Source organism: Dipodomys merriami, unplaced genomic scaffold, assembly GCF_024711535.1.
Source record: "Dipodomys merriami isolate MVZ:Mamm:240054 unplaced genomic scaffold, mDipMer1.0.p SCAF_17, whole genome shotgun sequence".
Lineage (NCBI taxonomy): Eukaryota > Metazoa > Chordata > Mammalia > Rodentia > Heteromyidae > Dipodomys > Dipodomys merriami.
The window spans coordinates 12,000,452-12,021,790 of NW_027203048.1; the positions used below are offsets into that span (position 1 = coordinate 12,000,452).

Here is a 21,339-nt window from a genome sequence, read left to right on the forward strand (position 1 = left end):
CTGGTTCACTCAGGACACTTTCCAGTAGCCTCAAGCCTTACCTCTGGGCATCTCCTTGGAACGTTCTGCCTCAGGTCCATCCAACAAGTCCATGCTGGAGGCCTCCTCAGAGGGCACACGGCGCCAAGACCAGCTCTGGTTGCCAAGGCTATGCAGTGGAGGAGAATATTCCAGCTCACAGGGGAAGTCAAAGCTGCACTCCAGACCTGCAATGATAGCCAACAGTCAATGGAACAAGCTGCTTCCCAAGTGCAACCTCTCCAGGCCAGAAGAATGGCATTCAGCCATCTCATTAATGGCTTTTGTTCTACCCTGGAGGAGGACAGGTGTTCATTCCATAGGTAGCCAGGCTCTATACTGGTGAAAAGCATCCTAAGTAATGAAATCGTGTCCTTCCTGGGTTAAAGGGATAAAAAAAAAGAGTTAAGCAGGAGGACACTGAGTAGCTCTCATGCTTGAGGCTTCTTGGGGGCAGAAGAGGATCTCAGAGCTAGTGAAAAGAGCTTTCCCGAGCAACCAGTTAGTTCTCAACCTGTGTCTGCCTCTGACATTTACCTACTGCACAGATCTAGACAAGCCAATTAACCTCTATGGTCCTCAGTTTCCCCATTTGTCCAGGATGATAGTATCTAGTTCTCACATTTGCCATAAGTAATGGTAGTAAAACATTTTTGTCTCCATAACCATCAGTGTCCAGGAGAAATCTTAGTCCTGTCCTGTCCTGCATGACTCAGAAGAAACAGAGCCAAAGTGAACTGCAGTTTTGTCTGCAATCCTGTTTTGCCATCCTATAAACCACCCCTCGGCCTCTACACCAGCAGAGAAGGCCAAGGCAATAGACCAGGGTTTACTCTCTCCTGAAAGTGACAGGGAAGGACATCCAGGGAGGCAGGCAGGAAGAACCTGTACTACAGGTCATTTATCATTTCCTCGTGGACATTTCTGGGTAAAATTATCCGTAGGTCCCAATGATTCCATGTTTCCCCTGTAAGGGCACACAGGACAGACAATTTCTCTTTCCCCTCCTTGCTCATGCTCTGTTATCTGAGGTAGCGGAAAGACTTTGCCTGTGGTAGGTTCTCATGGCTAGAAGCAGCATTAAGAGATGTGCCAACATGTAATTCATTCCACCACCTCTTACTTCATCTGCTCTGCTTAGCCTTGAGGCTATGAGGAAAAAAAGATAATGCGATATAAAGAACAGAACATTGAACCAGAAAGAGGGAGAATTTGGTTTGGATCCAGGCTGAGCCAGTTACTCCTCATTTATAATTTTGTTCCTCTGTAAAACAAATGGATGGTGAGCTAGATGAGTAGAAATATGCACCCAGTGAACCCTTACAGGGCTCCCTCCTTCCTCTCCCTCCTCTCCTCTCCTTCTCCTTCTCCTTTTCCCTCTCCCTATCCTGCTCCTTCTCCCTCTCCACTTCTCCCTCCTCTTCTGCCTCTTCCTCTTCCTCCTCTTCCTTTTCTCCTTTTTTTCCTCTTCTTTCTTCTTCTTCTTGCCAGCACTAAGGCTTGAACTCACATCCTAGGCACTGTCACTTAGTTTTTTTTGCCCAAGGCTGGTGCTCTACCATTTGAGCATAACTCCCCTTCCAGCTTTTTGATGGTTATTTGGAGATGAGAATCTCACAAACATTCCTGCCTGGGCTGGCTTCCAACCACAGTCCTCAGAGCTCAGGCCCCCCCACCCCCAATTAGTAGCTAGGATTACAGGTGTGAGCTACCAGCACTCCCTGCCCCTAACAACCAGATGATTTCTAAAATTCCTACTTTGCTGAACCTGTTTAAGGTCCTGAGGTCCTTGCTTCAGGAAGGGTGATTGTTAATTTGATAAGTCAATCCAATCAGTCAGCAGTGCTAATGGGTACTCACTCCAAATGAGCACTGGTTCTTCATAATAGCTGTTTCTGGAGCTGCTACTCCCCTGATCACCAAGACCAGGGCCAAAAGCAGGCCTGATTCTAGCTCAGGCACCTCATCACCAGATACACCCATAGGCCGATGGCACTGTCCTGCATTGAGAATGAACTCTTTCCCATTGACACTAGCCAAACAATCTGAGTAAGGAGAGAAGACAAAAAAAAAAATCCTTCAATTACACTTCTATTAAGTATCTTTCTGCTTCAAGCAGCTGGTAGATATTTATGTTCCCAACTTCTCTCCAGGAGCTGCCCTTTCTGGTCCTGAGGTTAATACCACTCGGCCTTTCATGATTCAGACAATTCACCTTTATAATGGCAAGCTGAAATGGGGTAGGTCTCATCCTGTTTGAGTTGACATGTTGCTTTGCTGCCTATGCATTTTATTGTCTCTGAAGACTGTCCACCTGTCTCGGGGCTGAACCGAGACTTCAGAACTGGCCCCCAGGAATCATAGGCTGCTTTCATCTTCAAGACGGGTTTTCTAGGTGCCTAGTTTTTTTTTTTTTTTTGGTCGGTCATGGGGCTTGAACTCTGGGCCTGGGCGCTGTCCCTCAGCTCTTCAGCTCAAGGCGAGCACTCTACCACTTGAGCTACAGCACCACTTCTGGTTTTCTGGTGGTTTATTGGAGATAGGAGTCTCATGGTCTCTCCTGCCTGGGCTGGCTTTGAACCACGATCCTCAGATCTCAGCCTCCTGAGTAGCTAGGATTACAGGCGTGAGCCACCAGTGCCCAGCTAGGTGCCTAGTTTTGATAGCCTGACTTGGTTCCAAGTCCGTAACAACACAAATGGCCTTGAGTAGGAAAGTAATGACCAAAAAAACCATCCACATTACTGAATGCATAGGTGAGAAGACCAGGAAGGAAACCGTCAGAGGCTACCACCTTGCTCAGCTTCCATTTGTGATAACTCTTGGTGCCTTTTTGGCTGCTGGGAGCATCTTCTACCTTGATTATTCTTCTCCACCTAATGATGATATCCCATTTATATCTGGGACAGAAGTATGTTGTGGCAAATCAGACACTCCTTTTCAAATATGTTCTGTGTGCTTATTAGACAAGCAGACAACCTAACATACAATTCCAGCACAGAGCATTATCCGTTCTGGATCTGTACACTCTGCAGGGTCTGATAATCCTGATAATTAGCTGTGTTTGCCCCAGACTCTGGCTAATGAAACAAGCTATCCACATGCCCCATCATCAAGTGATTTTAAATTTTGACTCAGAACACAGCTGTGAAAGCTGGCTTTCGGTAGGAAAAGTACTTGACGTTACTGCTCATTTTGGGTGAAATTGAATCGAGCTTTTCTTCATTCTGATTTATCATACAACAGGTTTGAGTAGTTTTTGGGTTTTGTTTTTGTTTTTCCTTCCAAGCTACTCTCAGTGCTTTGCAGGCAATAATATCTAAAACTTCATGCTTACGTTCTCTAACAGCATCAGGATAATTCTCCTTTTCCTTTAGCCTTCTTGGAGGTTCTAGACCTGAAATGGTTCTAGAATTCTTTGCCTTTGCCCTCCACTGAATCGAGGCCTGTAAAGACTATAAGCCTGTTTCATAGATAGGACTCAGAGGGATGAAGGACTTCAGAGATGCTCAGCTTTATGCAGCCCAGTGGCAGAGGCAGGTTGACATATCCACTCAACATCTCTGGCCAACAGCCAAAGACTAGGCTAGGTCCATTTCTAATATCACCATATCTAATCTGCAGAACAACCCTGGGAGGGGTTGATGTCTTCCCTTCTGCAGACAAGGAAGGGGAAGCTTAGAAGTTTGACTCTACTGGCCAAAGATGAAAGGACTCCTGTGAAGGACAGTTAGACTCAGACCTGAGGCTCGATAAAGCCTGCAGACAAAGAGTTCTTGACCACGGCTCTCAACCCAGGGTCAAAGAGTAAGCAAAAGGAAAATGTATAAGAAGGTTATAAAATATATTTTGGTTATTATTTGACCTACAGGATTTTCACTGATACAAAGGCTTTTCCCACTGCCCTCAGGGGACAGGTCTATATTTCCCAGAGAAAGGACCATTTTGCAGCTACTATCACCTTAGGGAGAATCTACATTTCAACCTGGTTATTGTGCACGCTCAGTTTGCAAGAATCTGACCGTTAAAAGAACAGCCAGGAGAAAGAGACAATTATGATGTGTCAGTTAAAAATATAAAAGATAGGTGAGAATGTTGAAAGGGGTGACATTGATCAAGATGTATTGTGTTCATAAACTGCTTTGTTAAATGGAAACTCTTTTGTACAACCACTTAAAGATAATTTTTTAACCAAAAATAATATAAAAGAAAGAGAAAGACACACTTTTCACAGCCTTACCGATATGGACTTTCCCATCAGTCTCTTCATGGACAAAAGATAAGCTAAGGGAACCTTCTGGAAATGATTGACCATGGAGAGACTGCTAAGAGCTACAAAGGGAGAGGTCTTTGGTAGGAAAGTGCAGGATCCTGTGCTGCACACAGAATCTTTAGGAGATTAGCAGGTCTATTCCCTTCTCTATCTAGTTTCTGCGTTTGAAACCTTGAAGTCAAGGAATATCCACTCCCTTCACTGACTTCCTTCTCTGGAGGTCACAGGCTCTACAGGAGTCCTCTGGGCTGACACAGCCAAACCTGCAAATATTAGGTACCTTCACTATTTTCGAAGACCCTGCTAACATTTTTTCCCAAGTCAGACTCAGGATACTCTAGATGAAAACAGACTCAGAGTACACTCTACCAAGATCCTACTGTTATTATTCCCAGTAGCATAGCTTAGGGATTTAAGGTTACACCTGCATTAAAACCTGGGATTCAAAGTTCCCATCTAGGTTTCCTTCTGGATGCCCTAGGTAAGTCGAGTCTGGTCTGCAATTCCAATGGGAGAAGTAAAGATGGCAGTCAGAAGAGGTCCATGAAAGAGTTCATTCACCTAGATTCTCAGATCTGAATGCTTATATAACATTATCAGGCTCACAACTAGTTTACGATCTGGCAACACAGTTGTGCATTTCTGCTGCGTTATTCTCCTGCTAAAATTGCTTATCTCTTTCTAGTTGTCCTGACTTCCTGTTAGGCTGCTGGGATGAAGGCAGCCTGACATTGGGCCTCGTGCCTTTTCAGGCGGTAATGGCAGTGTCTATGGTCTCAATCAGCCCTATGGTCTTTTCTTATATGTCTGTGCCCATATGTCCTATTCATTAAGTGATCTTAGTAGCATGATGATTGATTCACAGGAGTAGAGTACAGGACTTTAGATCTGGTTCTGCTTCAGCCACCTGTCAGCTGGGCAATGTGGGACACTCATTTCCTCTGGGTCTTGGGTCACTACAGTGATAATACTAACTTCACAGAACCGCTGAAAGGGCTCACGGGGCCATGTGCTCCAAATGGAGAAACACCCAGAACACATTGGCCAATTCAGAGTTTTCAAAGCCATGCCAGATCTTAACACAGATTCATGTCTATCATGAGAAACAGTCCTCATGTGGGATTGTCTAGCTGTCAGTCTGAAGAGAGTGATGAAAGACGTGCCTTGCTCTGCTATTTTTTTCTTATACCCTGGTAAGACTGATGTTGTTTTTAAGTTATAATTGCAATCAGGAGCAGTGATATTTGCGGTCAATCATTTCTCCCCTTGGACAGAGGAAAAGACCTAGGTAAGGGCAAGGGTTTACCCCAGGTCATGTCACTGGCCAGAGTTTCTCATACACAAAGACCTTTATCCAGGCTATGAAGGCCTTTCCAAATGCTACCTCTCCAGGGAGCACCAGACCCAAGCCAGGCTGAATGTCAGAAGCATGGAAACTTCAGCTCTCTCTTCTTCAGCCTCCACTTACCAACACACCCAGCAAGGCTGGTTTGCTTCATGGCATATCCAAATGCCAATGTATTTCTGACAAGTCTGCTTTGTGTATTCAATAAAGAACCATATAAAGTGTCAATCATATGTGGTAATTCACTCACAGTTGGCCTTTAGAAGCATCTGTATTTGAAGCTACAGTTTGTTAAATAGAGTCTGAAAAATCAGAGTTCACACACACACACACACACACACACACACACCTGTACGAGATCCTTTACCATTGTTCCTAAGACACACGTCAGCATCTTCTGTTCTCAAGAGCTCTTCAAAATTGCACAACTGTAGATTTTCAGAATAAAGGGACCTTGGAGACTACAATGTGGAAACTGCGGCCAAAGATAATAGAGGGGCTTTCTACAATGATCATACTGCAGAATTGTAACTAAAATCCACTTCTTGACCCTGTCTTTGTCCTCATCATCGTCATTGTCATCATCATCATCATCATCATCATCATCATCATCATCATCATCATCATCATCATCATCATCATCTGAAGTTGTGGTTAAGGAAACAAAGCAATAATTTAAATTTTTCCAAAATCCAGACTGATTTTTTTTCTAGAATGAACTCACAAGAATATGCATGGCTTGCTTTCAAATATCTCTAAATGACCAAATGGCTCAACTAATCCCTGAGGTAGCTCTGTGGTTCTCTTATCCTAGATATATCTCTCTGCCAACAAACTGCTTTTTGATGGGTACTGGAAACTTCCAGTTGGTGAACAGGTCTGTCCATAGGCCAAAAGGTCTGGAAAAAGTCAGGGTGTGAGAGAACAAACATTGAACTGGGAGTATAAGGGAAGATTACTCCGGAATTCTTGTAAAGCCTCCCAATGCTAGGCCAATTAGCCTTGTGCTTTGGGGGAATCCATTTATCCACAGAGTTTTGGTTCCCTCCTGACTGAATCAGGGAGAATTTTAATACTAATGATGATGACAAAAAATAATGGTATCTGCAATGGTGCTTACCTAAGTTAGTAAATGTTGACTTGCTTTCTGAACTATACAGGTGATGTTCTCATTACCTTAGTTCTGTAATATAGACACATTGCATACATAACTGAATTACTATGCCTTAGATTTATCACTGAATAGACTTACAGAATCTAAAGAGATGCTGACTAGAATGGGTGTTCCCTCTCCTCTTTCCCTGTTTTTTTTTTTTTAATCAACATCTCTGGGAGTTAGGGATGTGGTACAAAGATGTCTGGGGAGGCAATATATGTGTAATTAGATGAATACATCATTGTAAAATGAGGATTTGCATAGAGGCCATCTGAAGGACTTGTGAGAAAGATGAAATGCAATCGCACACAATGAGCACCAAGCAAGTTGGTATGCACACAGCTTCGCCATATTTAATAGCGGCTGTCAATGCTATTATTCTTCAAGTGGACACAGGTCAGAAATTGGAGAAGAGGCATTAAGAGGTAGGTGTCCAACCTTGAAGGCTCCAAGTCAGAGGGGTCAAAGCAAAAGTGATGACATTATGCATCTTATTCATTCTTTCCTTTGGGAGGTTCTATTCTAGTATCCCTTTGGAAGACCTCAGTTGAGATGATCTGGATTCTAACTCTGGACCTTTGATACAACTTCATGTAAGCCAGTTATTCTTTATAGATTCAGCATCCTCAATATGAAGTAGAGGAAATGGTAGGGGGAAAGAAAGATGGTCAGGTCTTTTCCTCTCTCTGTCATTCTAAGACTAATTGCCTCTTTTGAACAAAGTGATCAAAACAAGTTCTCTACCTTGGCTCTAGCCAGCTGGTGGGCAAGAACCCAGGAGTCTTTACTTCCAACCCAGCCTGGATGATTTAGAACTGCTATTCTCCTTCTCAGGATAATCTCCTACAGGAACACTTAGCCCACAAGTCACCTCTGTTATTAATCCACCAGCTGCCAACAACATCTGGTCATTCACTTCATAACACTAAGTACCAAACCTGGTCCCTGTCCACCTCCACCACAACCACTATTCATTTGTCATGGGTCCCCAGAATTTGAAATCATTTACTTCCTGCCCATCATCCTGCTCCCTGTAATACATCTGTGAACCAATCACCCAGTTCAAGACATCTGTTTGACTCACTTATAATCAAGCTGCAATGAAGAAGGGCCGAGTCTCCTTCAATCAATCAATTACACAAACACAGCCTTGGGAGCAGGAGGTACGTGTGCATGGGTGCACACAATGGAGGAAGATGGGCACAGAAAGCTCAGTTCTCACTTCTCTTGAGTGTGTCTATGTTACAGATAGACATGTGCAAACCTTCTCTGAACCTCAGAGCAGAATAATGACAGCAATAAAGACTGCAGGCATTCTGAAGTTAACTAGCCCAGCCTCCTCCTTGGGGGAAACTGGAGTTCCAAAAGGTAAATTGACTTGGCCAAGGTCACATGCCTTGGATCTGAAGAACTGAGAGAGCTGAGACCAGAACCCAATTAGGGTTCTCTCATTCCAGAGCTCTCCTTGCAGTTTTTCAGAAAGCATTCAGCGTGTGTGTGTGTGTGTGTGTGTGTGTGTGTGTGTGTGTGTGTGTGTGTGTGTGTGTGTGTGTGTGTGTGTGTGTGTGTGTGTGTGTGTGTGTGTGTGTGTGTGTGTGTGTGTGTGTGTGTGTTTAGAGAGGGATCTTGAGTAGGACATGGTGGAAACCTTTGTAGCTTGTTCCACAGCTAAATATTAAATGTCTCTGAAAGGGATCTGTCTACATGAGATTTCTGAACCAACACTGGAAAAGATCCCTGAGCTATGTAGCACCCATGACAACAGGAGGCAGCTGATGGCCCGTGGAGACAGAGACTAAGTAAAATGGCCTCCCTGCTCACCCTCCTGTTTCTGAAGAGAAAGGATCTGCTGGGTGTTGCATATAATCATAAGCTTCCTCCCTATGACAATCTTGAAGACAACAGGCTATATAATCATGGACTCTGCCCATCAGGGACTCCCAGTCCAACTGGGGGGAAGGGCTTACCCAGGTTTAACAAGATCTTAGAGTAAGAAGACCTAGTGAGAGTACAAGAATATCCAACAAGGAAGCTTCTGGACTTCATCTTGAAGGGTGAAAAGATTTTGACAGATACTAAGAGTTCAGCTAGGAAGTGTACTGAGATTTGGGGAAGGAATATGAATTACTTGATGGCTAGGGATGTGGCTCCGTGGTATAGCATGGATCTAACAGGTGTGAGACCCTGGCTCAATCCTGGTACTATAAAAAAAGATCATTCACGGCATGCAGAGAGCAAAAAAAAAAAAAAAAAAAAAAAGATTTGAGGCAGGAAGGAGGTAATATTACTTAGTATGATTGTGTGTATTTTTAAGCTAGACTATGCAGGTAGTATTATGGCTAAAGATAAAAATGCTTTCAGGTTCTATGGGGCACGACCAGGGGTTTAAACAAGTTTTAAACAAAACGCATCTCACAAACTATATCCCTGACACCAGACTGTTGGTTCTCACTGTAATAGGTAGGCCTCATCCCACCTTCAAAACTATTAGTGCAATACCCATGCCGTGGATTGTGTCCTCACAGCCCTCACCACAAAGCTGTCACTGGGAATCATGATGACCAACAAAACTAAGTGGAGTAAGAAAGCAATTCAAAGTAATAAAACTCACAGGTGTCAGAGCTGGGGGCCCAGGTGAGTTTCTTTTCATCATCAGTCTGTGCTTTGCCTTCAGGTTGACGCTGGGAGGCTGTTAGTGAGGATATTACACAAGAGGCCTTAATAGGCAGTGAACTAAGATCTATGGCTGCCAAATTCAGTCTTTAGTTCAGTGATCTCCAGAATGTAGTTTCTGATGCTTTCCAGGTGACTATGAGGCAACTGGACTGATCCTGGCAATATGTTCGTGCCCATCATAAAGGTATTGGGCCTGAACTGAAGCAATCCTCTGGTCAGCATGACTCTATTGTGCTTCTAGAGACCCAAGATATTCAGATAATGGGAGAAGTAAAGCAAGAGCTGAGCTGATGTGTAAAGGACCACTGTGAGTTCAGGCATTCAGAGGAATATGAACCATCACTTATGCTGCTGCTACAAAGAAGCAAGGGGTGAGCTCTGGCAAACAGAAGGCCAAGGTCAGAATCTCCACTCTGCCACTAGTCCTGGGGCCCAGTGTTCTTCAACACTGACATCTCTGGGCCCTTATTTCCCCACTTGGAATATAAAGTTATTTGACCAGACAGCCATGGCCTCTGACAGATCACAATGTCTATGAATTTTTCACAAACCAAATTATTCTAGTGGGCTTTGGCTAGAGCTCTGTTAATCTGAGGTCTCTTCTGACATTTAGTTTTGTATCTGAGCTTGCTCTTGACAAAATATTTCATTTTAAGAGGACTTCCTCCCATTTCTCTCACCCTTGGTCAGTCATTCACCTGCATATGTTTTGGACACATGTCTTTCTAGGGTGGTAAGAAATGCTCTATGTACAATATCTCAGCTGTCCCAAAGCTGTCAAAACACAAATTCCTCAGTTCACTCATGCCTACGGAAATGCTTCTTTAGATTGAAATGAGAGACAGAAAAAATTAAGCCTGCCTGAATTTGTTTTTAAAAAAATCAGTTTTGAATTCTACACCAAAGTTAAGCCCAACCTAGGAGCTCTACTTCTCTTAGACACTTTCCTTTCCTGAAACCAGCTAATATGACCTCAAAATAAGGAAGTTGATGGCAATATCCCCTTATTCTTCACTAAAACACAGAGTCCCAGGGGCTGGAAAGCTCTAGGTTGGGAACTGAGAAACCCGAGTCATCTCCTAGTTTGCCTCTGGGTTGTTCGGCAAGTATCACAATCTAGTGTGTATTTATTGAGAATGTGACAGAGCACATTACCCTAAGGTAAGTACTATGAAAGCAAAAGGGAACAATATATGAATTCCTTGACCTCTATATAATCTTGAAAGAGTGATGCTCTAGCACCACAAGACCTGGGATGCAGGAACAGCATGAGGTCAGAGGTGCGGAATGCTGGGGAGAACCATTATATTAGCCTGTTCTGTGAGAACCTGGGGGAATAATGTGAGTGCCAACTTCCTGGCTTGTCGGGCTTAGGGGTTAAAGCTTACCATGATTACTTATAGGATCCAAAAAAATCTGACAGGCATTCCAAGCTTTACAAAAATGGAATGAACTTTACTAGTAGGTATTGTTCTCAGAAAACCTGAGAACAAAATGGAATAAATATTCCTAGCCAGTATCAATGTTTTTCAGACCCAGAAGGAATCTCTCTCCTCAGGATGAATTGGAGTGTGGGGGTAATTACCCAAATACAAACACAATCACTCAAGCAATATTTATGAAGCATTTGCCTAGTGGAAATTTTGGATCTATCTTAGACCTGTGATGAAAGTGCAACTTAGGAACAAAGAGCTTCTCAAACTGTAGATACTCATTAAATGAGCAAATGTAACATAGACAGGTAAATTCATGAAAGGGACATTCAGCATGTTCTCTGACTTTCATTTGGGCAAAGTAGACTCACACATGATTACTTTATCAAGTGACTTAGTTTATTCTTGGATGACTACTAAAACTACAAATGAGGAAATTGATTTGGTTGAAAAGAAACAGCAAGAAATGGCCTGGTCTCTTGAGGCTGAGATCACCAAGGAAGGATTCTTGGAGAATATGGATGTCCAGGATATAATGCAATTTAGAATCTCTCTAGGTTTCAAAAGGGGATCATACCATCCTAGTGGAATCAAGAGAATCCCAAGGAGAAAGATTAGGGTAGCCTTGGCACTCAGAAAGATCTCTGTGATCTAGAAAGCACCTTAAGGGGAGCTTTGCAGACAGATGAGCTCAAGGAAAGGAAAAACACACCAAGTGTGGACAGAGTAGAATAAGAAAGTAAGAAATATGGAGGGAAGGAGATATTCGCAGGGGGAAAAAAGACCCTGTTACCATCTTTGCTCCACTTCATCCCCAGACAGCTTCAGAACTAATAGTGGATGATTCCTTCATATGAAAATTCTTTATTCTCTAGTTATTGTGCCTCTACCATCTCCTAATTCTCTTTTCTCTTCAATATCTTTATCTTCTCACATGAACTATCACAAATCTCTGGGTTTTCACACTCCAATCACCGGCTTCAGTTTCAATCTTGATGCTGACTGTCCCCTGTCCCCTCCCCCAGTCCCTGTCTCATTTGTTCAATATGAATCTCATCACCTGCTCTTCTTCCTCTAGATATTTTGGTTCCACCTCTACTGGCTAAATGTTTCTTGACTTCTCTGCATCAGTCAATGGCAACTCTACCCACTGAAGTACTCAAGCTGGAGCTCTTGAATAACCTTTCAAGGAGTACTCTGTATCCAGAGGCTTTCCTATAACCTAACCCTGGGTATGCACCCAAAGCTACTGATTTCCCTAGCATTGCTCCTGCTGCTCCCTCCCAGGTCCTATATACTTTGTTCAGAGCTTGACCTGGTCTTACACATGCCATTGTGCATACATCCTCTCTGTCCAGAGTGCCTTTATCAGTGGTATCTGCTCCCAGAGTCCATGGCCCATCTCCACTACCTATATTCTGCCTCCTTCCCTCTCTGAGTTTCAGAGAACATTCAGCATGACTCTGTTCCTGTGTAATAGAGCAGGCATGAATCTCTTGAGCATTCTTTGAGGGAATAGAGTATATCCTATTTTAGAATACCATCAAGCATATAGCTGGTGCACAATGAATGTTAGTAGCCAGTCAAGAGAAGAAAGTAATGTAGACAGGCAGGGATGCAGGAAGGACCCTCAAAAGAGTGGTCAAGTCTGAAGTTAGCATGAGTAAGTGATATGGCCAAGATGTGAGAGTTAAAATCACATTAACCAGGAAAGAAAATACATGGACAGACAAGACAGCTATAGATAACTAATGGGCACCATTCTGCCTACATGGCTTAAGGCCTTACTCATGCCAAAGATATCACTCCTTGGTTATCAAAAAGACCCAACTTTGGGTTCCCTACCTGGGAACGATTCGGAAGAACCCCATCCCTGGACCTATCTGAAAGTACAGGTTGTCCCTAGTGCTACCTTCTGCTGCTGCTGCTGACCAGCAGCCCAATCCAACAGCTTCCTTATTTGGTCTTACTTAACCCTGAAACTCCCTGCTGTCAGTGCCCCTTGTATCTCTGACTCTGTTTGGTGTTACCCGATGCCCTCTTCAGCGCTGATTAAAGTCCAATCTGATCTGTTGAAGTCTCTGTCTCCATCCTTCCCATTCCACTTGATCTTTTCTAATGTCACTCTTTCCACATTTATTTGTATCTTTCTCTTTTTCTGCAAGTGTATTTTTGTTTCGGTCTTTCTAATCCACTGTCTCTCTTTTCCTTTGTCAGTGTCTATCTATGAGAATAAGTTGGTGCATGCGTGTGTGCATGCGTGTGTGTGCATGCGTGTGTGTGTGTGTGTGTGTGTGTATGTGTGTGTGTGTGGTGTGTCTGTGTGTGTGTGTGTGCAGGCTCTGGGACTTGGACTCAGGGTGTAGGCACTGTCCCTGAGCTTTTTCTCAAGGCTAGCACTCTACCATTTAAGCTACAACATCAATTGTAGCTTTTTTCTGAGTAGTTTGTTGGAGACAGTTTTATAGCCTTTCTTGCCCGAGATAGCTTCCAATGGCAATTCTCATATCTCAGCCTCCTGAGTAGCTAGGATTCCAGGCATGAGCCTACCAGCACCCAGCTTCTGTGACAATTATTTTTAATGGATCTCTAACTTGCTTTTTCATCATTCTGTCAGTTGGTCAACATTCTCTTATTCTTTTTGATTCTAGTCTGTTTCTTTTCTGCCTCTCCTCACTCAACTTACCATTAACAGAGGAAAAACTGGTCATCATTATCGAATGCATCTTTATTTTAATGATATCTGACCAAGAGCGACATTTTTACACATGTCTTTTCTAAGCCAACTGTTTTTGATTGAATTTCCATGGGTTGAGTTCATCTGTTCCCAGCAGGTGAATGACTCTTGAGGTGACAGGTGTGGTCCCTGTGCCTAAGATGCCTTTTGCTGAGAGGCTTTTTGCCTTCTCAGTCATAGGTATAATCAGATGCATGAGCTAGGAAAGAATTTGACTTCTGAGCTCAGTGAAATAGTATAAAGTACCTGGCTTGTTGGGGACAAAGAAGTTGTTAAGGCTACTCGTAGTCCTGACAACCACAAGGGAGGCTGGGAACTGCTTTTCACTCACACCAGGTTCCAGAGGGACCAGAATAGCTGGTCATGGCCAGATCCATTAAATATGTAATTTCAAAAATGTGATCAAACTGACTTCCTGCCAGGAAGCTATGAGGCATATCCCAGGGGGAGGTTAAAGGACCTTTTGTTTTCCAGTTTTGATTCTATGTTAGGTTGACTTTTCTTTGAGAGAAAGAGATATTTAATTTGCCCACGCTTTTCAATCAAAGAAATTGATATATTAGCAGGATGGGGTTGAGGGTGGAGGGGTGGAAACACCAGGAAAAATAATTAGAAAGTTTAATTTTCTTTGCAAAAGCACCAGCCCCGAAATTGGATGAGTCTCCATGGACTAGAAAGTAGGCACAGTTTTAATAGAACTTTTATTCAAAGCCCAGCAACAATGGCTTTGTTACACTCCAGTGTGGGGAGGATTGCTTTATTGTGCAGGAGTCCGTGTTCTGGACACTGGGAGGTTAGAGGGACAATGGTTTGAATGGATAACAAACTGAGTAGCTTAAATAACAGAAATGTATCTCCCCTCTGTTCTGGAGGTTATACATAGGTAACAAGATGTGGTCAGGACCACACTGCCTCCCACACTCTGGAGAAGGGTCTTTCTCTTAGCTGCTAGTGTTGCCAACAGCCTTGGTGTTTCTACTGTAAATCTCCTATTCTATGGTCACCAAGTGTCTGCCCTAAATTTGCCTACATTTCCATTTTCCCTTCTTATAAAATATACCAGTCACATGAGATTAGGGCCTATGCTAATCAAATATTGTGCTACTTATTTTTATTACATTTGCAAAAATTATCTCACTCATAGGTCCTGGAGTATTAGGACCTTAACATATCTTTCAGAAAGACATAATTCAAGTCATAAGACAGCCTCATGGGAAGGGAAAAAAGATGGGAAAGTACCTGAGATGACCATCAGTGCCCAACTCCCATGTTAAGGAAGAAATAAATTTACTAGCCTGTCTAGAATGGTCTCAATTTGGGAATAGCAAGTCTTAGTCCCACAGCGACTCAAGGCCTTGAATACCAGGCCTATCACTTAGTCCAAACTCAAACTCTTGCATTGAGGTGGGATGTTCTCCAGGAAGACAAATTCATCTTTTGAAATAATCTTACAATGTGATAAGTGTTCAGCTCAGGGTCAGAGAGTGTGCACCTGCACTGTAGGTTGAGGGCCCATTAATAAACTCCTTTTATTCTCAAAGACACATTTTTGTAAACATGGAATGTAATAGAATTGCCACCACTGCAATTTTGTAATAGAACTTAAGTACACAAAGAATGCAGAATAGGGGTTTGCAAAGGAGAATACTTTTTTTTTAAAACAAATGAAAATCTCCCTTTTCCTGCTTATCTGAGGCAGAATTTTTTGTGGTTCTGTTTAAAGTACCAATCTGATTGTCCTATACCTAGATTGGGCAAATAAAGTTAAAATCAGGGGAGAAGACAATGACTCCATGGCTCTAGAACTCAAAAGTGATCAAAACTGGTTTTCCTGACCTGCCCCACCTTTCCTGTCTCTGGGCACCTAACGTTACCCAATGGAACCCAATGTATCTGAGTGGGCAGTTAGGGCCTAATGCTTTGAGACACCTATAAATAAGTCTAAAGACATCAGTGCTGATGATAAAAGGAAAAAAATGAAACCAAAAGAAAAGTATTTCTTTAGATGTGTTCCCCCTTTTCAAAGCCCTAAGGGAGGAGCGTTTAGCTTCCTGAATCCTGATGATAAAATTAGTGGACTCTCAAAACTTATGTGACAAAGAGCTGGAATCTGATATCCAATGCCACTGAAGAGAATATATTTCACACAACATAAAAGGCCCCGACGTAAATTAGAAGAAATATGGGGAGCCTTCAAAAAGGTAGGTCAAACTTTTTCCTCAAGCAGATAATTACAGGCTGGGGGTGAGTAAATCTTATTAGCCTCTCTCCACCTCGTCTCTTCTAATAAAACACTGGCAAAAAAAAAAAATACCCTCTTAGTTCAGGGTAGACAGCTTGCCTGAGAGAGGACCAGTCTGTCCATTGTGACACCTGTGATTGGGTTGCTACTCATACCAGCCTCACCAGCCTCACAAGCACACAGGAGAAGACAGGCAGCCAAGCATGAAGTTCCACTGAGGACTTGCCAAATTTGGATGACGTCTCTCTCTGTCTGAAGAACTATCCCTTCAGGCGTCAATTTTCCAGTTAAATTTCTCCGACCAAGTTTGAGGTCTTAAAATTAATGTAGTTGTTAACATTTCTTAAAATGTCTTACCTGGCAGCTGAAAGGTACGGATTTATCACCCGTGAGCCTGCTGGCCTCTTCAGTTCATAGACATTGTAAGCTTAGCCCCATAAACACCCGGAAGGGGAGGGGAATCTTGCTTTTAACTCTTCCTTTAGAGTGGAATGTAGTAGGTTTTAGGGTGAATCCTCAATGTCTAGGCTTTGAGATACCACACTCCTACCCCAACCCCAGTGAGTCCATATTTCATGGAAAAGGGCCTAGCTAGCCTCCTTGAGATCTAGTTGTCTGGACTATGAACTCCAAGAAATCAGAGCCAAATGTTACCCATCTTTGAGTGAACCTGGCATGGGAACAGGCCTGCAGAAGTAGAGGTGGTAGTGGTGGTGATGGTGTCCTCATAACTCTTAATTGAATTAAATATGGTGGGAAGATGAAAAGGGTCTGAGACTATCTCTCTACTTAGTGAGGGTGTCACCAATCAAGAATTAGCTCTTCATTCCTATGAATCAATACCAATCATGTTTACTTACTTTGACAGTCCTGACCAATATTTTGGCAATAATTGACCAATGGTTCAGGTTTTCTCTACCAAGAAGTAAGATTATGAGGTTGTAGGCCACAGGAAGAGGATCTTAGAAAACATGAAATCTTCTCTCATAAGCCAAGTGTTGGTGGCTCACACCTGTAATCCTAGGTACTCAGGAGACTGAGATCTGAGGATAATGGTTCAAAGCCAGACCAGGCAGCAAAGTCCATGAGACTCTTATCTCCAATTAACCACCAGAAAATCATAAGTGGCACTGTGGCTCAAAGTGGTAGAACTACTACCCTTGAGTGAAAAAGCTCAGGGACAGTGCCCAGGCCCTGAATTCAAGCCCCATGACCAACAACAACAACAAAAATTCTTCTCCCTTTACCCCAAAGTAGCCTGACACTTCATCCTCCTTTTATAGATAAGGAAGGTGAGGCTTAGAGAGATGAAGTAGATTTACCAAGCACAGCAGCAGGCTAAGTAGGGGCTTAGCAAACTCCTGTGGTTTTCTCCTTTTAATCTGTAACGTCTCTCAAGATGCTCCATAGGGAACAGCTCTATCATGCTCTGTGGTATGCAGGAGGTAGAACTACCTTTTATGGACATTCTACCTTTTATAAAAAGTTGTCCTACAGAGAGACTAAATGACTTTGAGAGCAAACTCAAAGTGTTATCTGCAGACCAGTTGTATTACAAATCTGGTTACAAGGCATTCATGATACAAAGGACCAGATTTCAATTATTTATAGACACTTGGCCTTATCATAAAATGACACTCAGTGTCTGGCTTACATGAAATCAAGAAGTAATTCTTATCTGGCATCTCCTGACAACCACTGATCCTTCTCTCCCTCTGGGAGGCTTAGAAGTTAGGAAAAACCATCCCAACACAGAGTATAATCCTATAATACCCTTGGGTTTCTGGTGCATTTTATTTTTTTTTAGTTTGAAATGAAAGGTACCATTAATGTGAACCAAAACTAAATGTGTTATAGATGAGGGGCAGCAGGCTTCAGACTGGAGCTTTTAGAACATCTCTGTTAGCTGCATTTTAAATAGCTCAGGCCCTGGGGCAGATATTGAATAGCAGGAATAGGTAAATATGCCCAGAAGGGAATCTAGAACTTAGTGCCTATGCTGGGTTCATAAATATATAATTGAATCAGGCCTGATGAGAGAATTCCATCTCTGGAGGCCTTCTACATTGGTTCATCAGATACAAGTTTTAAGAGAGCCTTCCAAGTGAGGAGATAGAGAGGGGAAGATGCACAGCATAGTTACCTGCCTTTGTGAAGCCCACCTTTGAAAAGCTCAGAAGTAGGAAAATGTTCCCCTATCGGCTCTCCTCCAAACCTGCCCTTTCCACCACAAAGGTCAAACTGCTATGTGTTGCTATGTGCACTGAGAGGAAGAATAAGAACAGGGTGTAAATGTGGCCTTGTGAGAGTCCCTCGGACAGCACCTTGTGGGCTGAGTAAGTGGCCCACTGGGAGAGAAAGTGAACTTAGAGGAATCCTAGCTGGACAGCTCACTCTGTGAGCATCTACTCATCTCACATTCCACCTCTGTAAAAATGAGAATGACACCTGCTCTCCTTACTTCTGAGCCTGTCACAGAATCAGATCATCAGAGACAATATCATATACCATGTGTGAGAAACTATTAAGAAACTACCCCCCAAAGTAAGGCAATTACTGGAGGGGCTCTGGAAGACTTGTGACCCTTATAAAAAAAAATTCCCACTTTAGAGAGCATAATAGGGAATTTAGAGTTACAGTGTAAATAGGCACTGTATGGAATAGGAGGGTGTGCCAGGAATTCCATGCATTGTAAAGGCTGGGGATCAGATATGGCCACAGCCAAGCACTTAGCTTTCTCCACTGTACCAAATGCAGCTGGAATGGCTTAGCTGTGATGCTCTGGGCGGCGGCGGGGGGGAGAGGGTAAAGGGGGGAGTACGGGAAGCACAGCAATACCTCTGTTGCATTTAGAGGGGTCAAGGGATCCCTAGAACACCATTAATTACAAACTGAAATTCATAGCTTCCTTAATTATGAGGTAGCAATGGTGCAGCACAAAAATAAGTATCAAAAATGTACTCACCATATCGACTGCGATGAGACAGGAAAGGGAAGGAATCTTTCATTGTCCAGGTCAGATTCCACACAAAATTATTAGGTGAAGGAGAAGGCATGTTTGTTGATGACTCTAAGGGCCTGTGACCTGGACACAAAAACACAAATTCAGGTTTTTAGAATGAGTCTTGTTTTCTTGTATTTGTTTTGTGCAATTCTTAAAGATACACATATGTATGTATTTTAAAATATGTTTTTATTATCTTTAAGTAATTGTACAAAGGAGTTATCATTCAACAAATTATGAAAACAAATTATGAAATTTATGAAAACAATGCATCATGGTAGATGCATAAACCCCTTTCCTTGTTTTCTCCCTTTCCTCCCAACCCAATCCCTCCCCTCGATTTTCTTAACTTTGTAGGATAAGCATTGAATATTAGGACTGCCTTCTCCCCCTGCCACCCTTTCTTTATTTGTCTACTCCCTGCCTCTTGACTTGCCCCTCACACCTTTCAAGTGCCAGTTTCCTGATATTCATTTTGTTAAGCTATAAGTTTGTTTTCCTGAAGAATGACACCATTTGAATTATCCCCTGTAAATACCACACTTCAGTTAGTGCATTTGTGTGCACATGCATACAACCCTGTATATGTTTACTTGTACATTTATAAATTAGTACTAGCTTCCACATAGGAGAGAACTTTTATTCTTCCCTTCAAATTTAAAACTAAAATTTTATTATTATCCTTAAGTACTTGTGCAAAGGGTTTTCAACCAGCATTTCAGTTTGTGAGTAAAATGCATCTTGATCAGTGTCCCCTCTTTCCTCATTGTCCCCATCTCTCCCAAGCCAAGGAAGATGAATCTCATAGATATCAATTTCAATCCTGGGAGAAAGTTCCTGGTGCTTTCATGACTTCCATCAGAAAGCTATAGAATAAAGAACTGAGACGTTAGTAAAGTAAGTTGACCTCAGTATTGCGATGTCTGAATATTAGCTGGGTACAAGTGACTCCCTCATGTTATCCTGTTAATTCAGGAGGCTGAGATGTGAGGAGCACAGGTTGAAGCCAGCTTTGGCAGATAAATTTAAGACTCTTATCGACAATTAACTAGGGCTGGGATTGTGGCTTAGTGGTAGAGTGCTTACCTATAATGGATGAATCCCTGGGTTGGACTCCTCAGAACCATATAAACAGAAAGAGCCAGAGGTGGCACTGTGGTTAAAGTGGTAGAGTGCTAGCCTTGAGCAAAAGAAGCTCAGGGACAGTACTGAGGCCCTGAGCTCAAGCCCCAGGACTGGCAAAAGAAAAAAGGCAAAAATCTAGAAATGGAGATGTGGCTTAACTCAAGGCTTAACTCATCCTTGAGTATAAAAGCTGAGGGAGAGCTTAAGACCCTTAGTTCAAGCCCCAGTTCTCACCAAAAATAAAAGGAAAGAAGTCTGAATATTGTGGCCAAGGTCTATGCCAAGGATCTCTGGAAGATGAACTAGAATGCAGGCGACATACTGGCTTGGTCTAGTAACTCTATCCAAAGTCTATTCTGCCTTAAGAACATACACAGCTTTGAGAAGAGCTTCAATTCATCTTCATCCAAATAATGCTTCCATTTTTGCACTTTACACTTATAACTTCACCTAATGTTGTTTGCTTGGGTTATTGCCTTATCAATGAGAGGGCTGAAATTGCGCTCAGTAGTTATGAGCACTTGACAATTACGTTACTTTTAGGATGGAAAAAAAAAGCTAGGTTATGGGTTTTCTCATATCCAAGAGGCCAGGGATCCACAGAGGATTAATGTTTCTGATTTGCATGAGAGAAAAGAAGGGTTGAGAGAAAAGAGCCAAGCAGCATTAGGCCCTTCTTTAACAGTACCTCAAGTGAGTTTTTTTGTGGTTGAAAAGTCATTTCAATATATCTACAAATCAAATGAGCACCCGCTGCCTGCTCTTATACAGTTCTCAGAAAATCCCCAAACTCAATCACTATTTGCTAATGTTTTATGACAGGCACAGCTTTTGCTGTTAAAAAAAGGGGGGAAGGGTTTGAGAATTAGTTCTGTTCAGTGGATTCATGTGTAGCAAGACTGAATGAGAGAAAGAGGGACAAAGGGAACCAGAATTTCTTCTCAGCTTTGCATGCGCAGGCTAGACCCTTTGCTCACATAATGTCACACCATGTTCCCAGTGACTCTCAAACACAGGCAGCAATGTCTCTATTTTACAGTGAGATTGACTGGGGCCAGTGATGGAATCTAGACTTGAACTCAGGTTGGCCTACTACCAAGAGGCCATGTTCTACCATGAGCGAGCTGACTTGCTACTCCAGCTATAATTGGGAGCCTACTTACAATGATTTTATGAAGACTTGGAAGAAGAGAAAGATGAAAAGCAAGAACAGCAGAAATACTTTTTCAGCCTGTCTGCCTTTCAGTTTCTTCCACATGCCCCATAGGACCAGCAATTCAGGCTCCTAATTTTTCACTTCAACTTCCTTTTAGCAACCCCTCGCCTTTAT

At 42.7% G+C, this 21,339-nt stretch overlaps 1 protein-coding gene across 1 annotated transcript in view; it reads right to left on the bottom strand.

Moving 5' to 3' along the window:
- Alk (ALK receptor tyrosine kinase) overlaps window positions 1-21,339 on the bottom strand; it is a 713,950-nt gene that overhangs the window by 487,298 nt on the left and 205,313 nt on the right. The window contains exons 2-3 of the mRNA XM_070025303.1: window positions 18,846-18,965; window positions 42-206 (exon numbers count right to left, since the gene is read on the bottom strand). Coding sequence (XP_069881404.1) covers window positions 42-206; window positions 18,846-18,965 — 285 coding nt within the window. The remainder of the gene's footprint in view (window positions 1-41; window positions 207-18,845; window positions 18,966-21,339) is intronic.